General features: G+C 62.0%; 1 protein-coding gene across 4 annotated transcripts; it reads right to left on the bottom strand.

Moving 5' to 3' along the window:
* Positions 1-3,359: 3,359 nt before the first annotated feature.
* PSMG3 (proteasome assembly chaperone 3) lies at positions 3,360-5,877 on the bottom strand. Of its 4 annotated transcripts, none has more exons than XM_072943460.1 (3): positions 5,380-5,877; positions 4,442-4,665; positions 3,360-3,834 (listed from the first exon to the last, which is right to left on the bottom strand). In XM_072943460.1, exons 1-3 carry the CDS (start codon positions 5,486-5,488, stop codon positions 3,682-3,684), a joined length of 486 nt encoding a protein of 161 aa, XP_072799561.1. In that variant the 5' UTR covers positions 5,489-5,877; the 3' UTR covers positions 3,360-3,681. The 4 variants fall into 4 exon arrangements, with proteins under 4 accessions (XP_072799561.1, XP_072799563.1, XP_072799562.1 ...); XM_072943462.1 differs by having other exon boundaries at positions 4,442-4,679; positions 5,380-5,526; XM_072943461.1 differs by having other exon boundaries at positions 4,442-4,679; positions 5,375-5,498.
* Positions 5,878-6,320: the final 443 nt, after the last annotated feature.

Here is a 6,320-nt window from a genome sequence, read left to right as displayed (position 1 = left end):
TCCTCTGTGTTCGGCCGTGGGCAGGACACCTGAACGACATGGGCCTCCCTGCGATCACCTTCCACGTCGTCCATCTGGCCCTCATTCTCATCGCTTACCCGGTGTCCCTCCTGATTTCCAGCTCTACTCCAGCTTGCTCAGCTGGGCCCTCCTGCACGCCGCTGTCCTGTCCCACGGGCTCCTGGCCATCACTGGTCCGGGGCTCTGTCCATCCCTGGACTGGCTCCTCAGACTGAAATCCAAGAGCAGCCGCCCTCCTGGCCTCTCCTGATCTCCAAGGGGACCTGCTCACCCCTGAGTCTGAGCCCAAGCCGCCGGCCCACGTCCCCTCAGGAAGAGGGAGTGAGAGGGAGGAGCACCCGGGGCCCTCTGCCGGTGGCCCAGCAGGGCAGTGTCGGGCGACTACATGGCGCTGGCGCAAGGGCACGGCCTTGCAGAAGGGCGCCTCCTCTCCCAGCCGTGCGTTCACTGTTTACGTTCCGCCGTAAGTTGCTGCAACTTGTAATTACAGTTTGCTCGCCGGGTAAGCGCCACATGCAGCCTTTCCATCTAAAGGAGTAACAGTTTCCACAAGGGCGGCAGCCCTGCCCGCGGGAGCTGCGGCTTGCAGCCCTCTCTGTCGGAGCGAGCTCTCCTCCTGAATTACAGCGGCTGGGAGCCCAGAGCCATGGGAGGCAACGGGCCAAGGGCCTCTGCACACAGGCTGTGTGTCTTGATTTGCACAGCAGAGCAGAGTGTGCGGCACCAGCTGAAACGATGGAAGCCTTCTTCTCAGGCTGTATTGTTAAGAGCTACCAGGCAGCTTCTGGCAGCTGTAAACATGGACTCGGGAAGGCGCTGGGGACCTTGGTGCCAATTAGACATCAGTTGCCCCACCCCGCCCAGGCGGGCAGCCTTGGGACAGTGCAAGTAACAGGGCACAGCTGCATTTACGTCCGAGGGCTGCCGCTGGTCACCAGGGCTGAGGGACTTGCCTTGCCCTCCTGAGCCTCAACTTTCTCCACTGCCTGCCCGCTTCTTAAGGGAGGCCACAAGGACCCCATCAGGTGGCTCACAGGAGGCCCCAGCCCCGAGGCTGGATCAGAGCCAGACAGAAGCACAGAGGCCAGTCTGCCCGCAGTGTCCACAAGGAAGACGCCGGGTCCTCAGCGCAGAGCCCCAGGCCAGGAGACGGGTGAGGGGTGAACCTCATGGCCCCCCGGCCCTCTGCCTCAGTGGTGGCTGTGACCTGGTGCCTGCTTCCTCACCTGACATGTAGGTGACCAGGGAAGTGGCCTCATGGGTGGACGTGAGAATGAAACAGTACCATGAGTGGGTGAAGGGCTGAGCGCAGAGCCAGCACATGAGCAGGCGCGGGAGCCAGTCCTGTTGTCACACGTCTAGAGCCCAAATCAGAAAACCAAATCTGCACATCTGAGCTGGTCTCCTGTCCCGGGTCTGGGTAACCCACTGGTCACGTTTCCACAGACCACACACCTGACCTTTAGATGCCAAGTGTGCTGATTACAGGCTGGTGGTGAGTGACGGGACTTTTGCCTGCCTGCGCCCTCCAGTGTGCTCTGACGGGGTGCACAGCGCTCCAGAACTGGCTCCTCCCTGACCACCCCCCACACCCCCCCCCGTCTCCTTTAACTGGCAGTGCCTGGGTCCCCACACCTGCCACAGCACACGTCACCTCTGGGGTCCTCACGTGTGGGACAGACCTTCCCCCTCTTCTCTGCTCAGTCTGCTCCTTTCTGGCCTTTAAAATGTGTGTCTGTGGCTGCAGAGCCATTGGACTGTGGTATGAATCTGTCTGAGGGGCAGGGAGGGGTGGACAAAGTTGCCTGGAGTCCTTGAGCTGGACTTGACCGCAAAGGAGCCCTGTGTCTCCTAGGATGGGCCTGCCTCAGTTTGCCCAGTGGGGGCTGCGGATTCTTGGTCACTCGGACTCCTCGCTCCGGCATCAGCACCCACTCCGGGAAGTCTGGCAGACCCCACGTGTGACTCCCCAGCCCTCCTGACGCTGAGGCCACTGGCCGCCCTGCGGCTGGTCCGCGCCCGTGGGTTTACCCGACCAACCGTCTCTGGACCAGACGTGTGCTGACAGTGACCCTCACCCCCACCCTGGGGAGGAGCCAGGACGTCTGCAGAGGGGACGAGCCCCTGAAGACAGCTTTCCCCTGCCCCAGCTTGCGCAAACTCACTCTCTAAATTCTTCGCAAATTGGACCAGCAGCCTGGTCTTTCCCACTGACCTGTCCTCGACAGCGGTTTCTAAATTCAGACAGGATTTCAGAGGCTACTGGTTCTCAGGGAAACCAACACAATGACCCCTACCTGATCCCATACACACGCAGGCAGGCCCACCCGGCTTCTCTCCGTGAGAACCCGGACAAGGCGCCCGAGATTCCCCAGGGCCGTCCTGGGCCCACCCGTCTCAGGGGTCCTGGCTGGCCTCTGCTCCCAGACCCCCGTCCTGGGTCCACCCGTCTCGGGGTCCTGGCTGGCCTCTGCTCCCAGACCCCGGGTCCTGCCTGGACTGTCCTGTCATCCCTATTTCCTCACAAGACTAAGAGTCAGATGGCACAAGGGCTGATCCTTCGGTCTCTGGTACGACCAGCAACACGGGGGGGTCACTGCGTCTGGAGGGATAGGGGAGCCCCTGTCACAGGCCTGGACGCCTGGAGGCTGACCTCTGTGGTGCCCATGATGTCCTGAAGCCAAGCCATGCCCCATGCCTCTGCCCACCCTTGGGAGCATTTCCAAAAGGCAACCCCAGCCTGACTTGAAACCCTTCACCAGCTCCACGCCAAGCTCAGATCAAGTCCCAAGGTCTCAACTCAGCAGTGACCTCGCCATGTCCCCCACCCCCGGGCTTCATGTCAAACCAGCCCCCAACACCCTGCGGGCTGACCTTCACAACCCTGGCCCCCATCGTGCTTCTCCTGGCTTTGCTGAAACACCCTTTTCCCTGTTAGGACTCCCCTCCTCCCGAGCCTTCCCTGGGCAGTGAGGCGCCGCCAACTCTGCCCCACCGAGCCCTCTCCTGGCTGACCCGCCTGTGGGGTGATGTGTGGCTGCCCCTAGCTTTCGGGGATGGGGCTCCGAAGGCTAGGGTGTGTGCCCTGCTTCAGTGTACAGCACGACAGCAGGCAACCCTCGCGGAGAGGAAGCACGCAGCCGCCCGGCCCCGAGCACGCCGAGCTGCCGCGGGAAGAGGAGCCGCGAGAGGGCGTGCAAGCAGCCAGCTCCTGGGAGTGCCTCACCGTGTGAGCTTCAGACTGAGTTTTCACCAGACAGGCTTTCCGCCCACCCGCGGGGCACTAAGGTGAGCTTGCACTGCGTGACCTTCCCAGCATTAAGACGGGCTGTGAAGGATTTGGGGATATGCACTTATTCTTAACAAAAAATTATTTTTCTCTAACAACTGATTTGCACATGGAAGGCCATGACTCATGGTCAATTCTCAAATACGGGCAACTGTTTGGACCCGCGGAGAACCGTTCACAACCTCCCCAGGACATGTCCACGGCCTCCTCCCTCCGAGGGTGACACGAGCAACCAAAGTCTGCATATTTCTTCCAGCTTCCAGGGGTAAAGCCCAAGAAGGCGCCTCCTTCTGACCGAAGGAGGGTCCTCACATCCTCGAGAGAGGCACTTCCTCTTGGCCCGGCCGGGCAGCATCCGTGGCCACTCCAGGTCACCACACCTGGCACGTCTGGATCACCTCCTGCAAGGCCCTCACCCCCTCCACGCTCTTGTCCTTCACTGCCATGGCGAGGAGGACTGCTCTGTTTCCAGCTGCTTGAGACACGAACGCCACCAGGTTCTTGGCGAAGACGTGGATGAGAGGCTGGTGAAGGGAAGGGGAGAAGACCGTTTTAACTGTGAGAAATCTGTTCTCTTCTCAATGCCTTCACTAAGGACCCCTCAGGAACCCAGACTGGCTTCCCACACCACCACTAAATTTCAGGGCCAGAGTGATTCAGAGTTAATGTGACTCTCCTAACACGCAGTCATAAACACACTGCTAGAAGCATCATTAAATTTGTTTCCTTTGTGCTTGCTGGGTCCTCTCTCTACTCTGGAAGGACCCACGAATGAGTCTGCGGAGGGAAGCTCTGTCAAACAGCACAGATGATCTTTCTAGAACGGAGCACAGACAACCAGTCATTACCATAATGTATTGTGACAGGGTCAAACTGAGGGGAAGGCCTACATTACAAAATCAATACCTCTGCTTGTCTGCTGACAAAACGTTGATGGGGTGTGAGAACCATCCACCAAGGGCAGGCGGATGCCCTCAGACGCAGAGGCCTCAGAAAACCCTGTTGCAGGCTGGGGGCGGGGGTGGGGGCTGCCTGCCTGCCTGCCTGCCTGCCAGATGCTCTACGGCCATACTGACAAATTATAGTCACAGAAGCGCGTTTTCCACCACAACAGGGAGCCCTACACTTTACCTCGTCCGGCCCGAGGAGGACTTTAGTGGTGAGCACAGGCTTGCTGATGTCACTGGTCACGTTGCTGGGTTCCAGAGAGACCAGGGTCCCCATTTTCCCGAACTGGGTCACCACCACCAGGATGTGGCTGCTGAAGGCCGTGCAGACCACCTGGGTTGGTACCCCACACACCACTTCAGTCTTCTGTTTTGATACCACCAATGGTTTGCCTTCCATGGCTGGGTCTGTTCAATGGTAACTTTAGTTTATGTTTAAAAGAAGGGGGGGGAGTAAATCAGTCAATTTCAGATAGGCCTTGGAGCTCCAGAATATGTACCACTTGGGATTAAAACAGAGTAAGAAGTGGGGGACGGATAGCTCAGTGGTAGAGCGCATGCTTAGCATGCATGAGGTCCTGGGTTCAATCCCCAGCACCTCCACTTTAAAAAAAGATGTAGGCGTATTTAAAAGCCTGTCTCTGTTCATCCATACAGGTTTCACTCGCCTGGAACTTTCTGGATTCGTTGACTAGACACACACGTATACACAGACAGGCCGGGCAGAGGAGGGATGTCAAACACGCTTTTGTCTCTGGAGGTAGGTTGGGACTCTCCTCTCCCACGCGCTCGGGGCCCTCGTCGTCTGCACCGCGGTGACCCCGCACCCTCCTGAGGGCTCCCAATGGAGCCGCGGGTGGGGAAGGAGGCGCCGCAGGTGCAGAAGCAGGACCCGGGCCGGTGGCCGCGCCCCCGCCGCCCCTCCGGTCCGCCCACTGAGGTTTCATTTTCCTTGTCTGGGGAAACCACCGGTCCCGCAGGAGAAGCAGCACCCCCACCACGGCGCGGGGCAGAGGGCGGCTGGCGCTGGACGGGGCCCACGGGGACGCCCACCCTCCCGGCCCGGCTCCGACCACGCCGCCCGCCCACCCACCTACCTACCCACCCACCTACTCACCATACCTCCCGCGCTCACCGCCCCGCGCCGCGCCCGGAAGTGACGCGCCTGGGAGGGCGGCGCGGGCCCGCCCCCGACAGGCCCCGCCCCACCCTCGAGCGCCAGGCCTCTCATTCGCTCCGCTGCTTCCGCCGGAAGTGCGGCCCTCAGGGCTTCCGGTCCCTCCGGGGCCCTCCGGGCGCTGAGCCGCGGCTGTCCGAGTTCCGGGGCAGCGTTCGGCTGGGCGCTGTGCCTCGGGGAAGGGGCGGCAGCCCCGACGCGCGGGCCTCGGCCCGTCGGCCCCAGACCTTCGGTAGAGGCCTCTGGCTTCCGCGGAAGGGGGCCCTCGGGCCTTCGTGGTGGGGACCCTCAGAAGTGGGGTCTCGCCCCCGGGCCGTGGGTTCCGGGACCCTCGGAAAAGGGAGCTGAGAGAGGAAAGCGGGCTCACGGCAGTTAAAGCGCTGAAGGCGGATGAGGCCGTCGGGGTGGAAGGGCTCGCCGCGAGCGCCGCGCCGGCCGTGGGGACGCAGCCCGGAGCGGCGGGGGGCCGGGGGCGGGGCGGCCCTAAGAGGAGGCGTCAGGGGCGGGCGTTCCTGCCGAGCCCACCCGGCAGCAGTCGCGCTGAGCGCCGGCGGGGCTGGGCCCCGGGTTAGACAGCGAGGTTGCCCCGCACGGAGGATGGCGCTCCTTGCCAACATGAGCATGCGGACGCCGCACAGCCGTGCAGCGGCGGAGGCCTCGCTGAAGGGCCCAGGGAGGCCCGAGCGGAGTGGGGTCTAGGACGGAGTCCCGGCGGGCGCCCGCCGCCTGGCCGTGACAGGCCTTGGGGCCCCTGCCCTCGGAAGTCCGCCTGGGGTATCCTCCCGCGTCCGAGGGAATGAGCAGCGCTAACATTGTTGGCACTGGGTGTGTGCCAGGCGCTGGTCTAAGTGCTTTATATGTAGTAACTCGTTTACTCTCAACAACC

The sequence above is a fragment of the Vicugna pacos genome, chromosome 18 (assembly GCF_048564905.1).
Source record: "Vicugna pacos chromosome 18, VicPac4, whole genome shotgun sequence".
NCBI lineage: Eukaryota > Metazoa > Chordata > Mammalia > Artiodactyla > Camelidae > Vicugna > Vicugna pacos.
The sequence above is the reverse complement of the archived record's forward strand: the minus strand, read 5'-3'. Positions and strand labels throughout refer to the sequence as shown.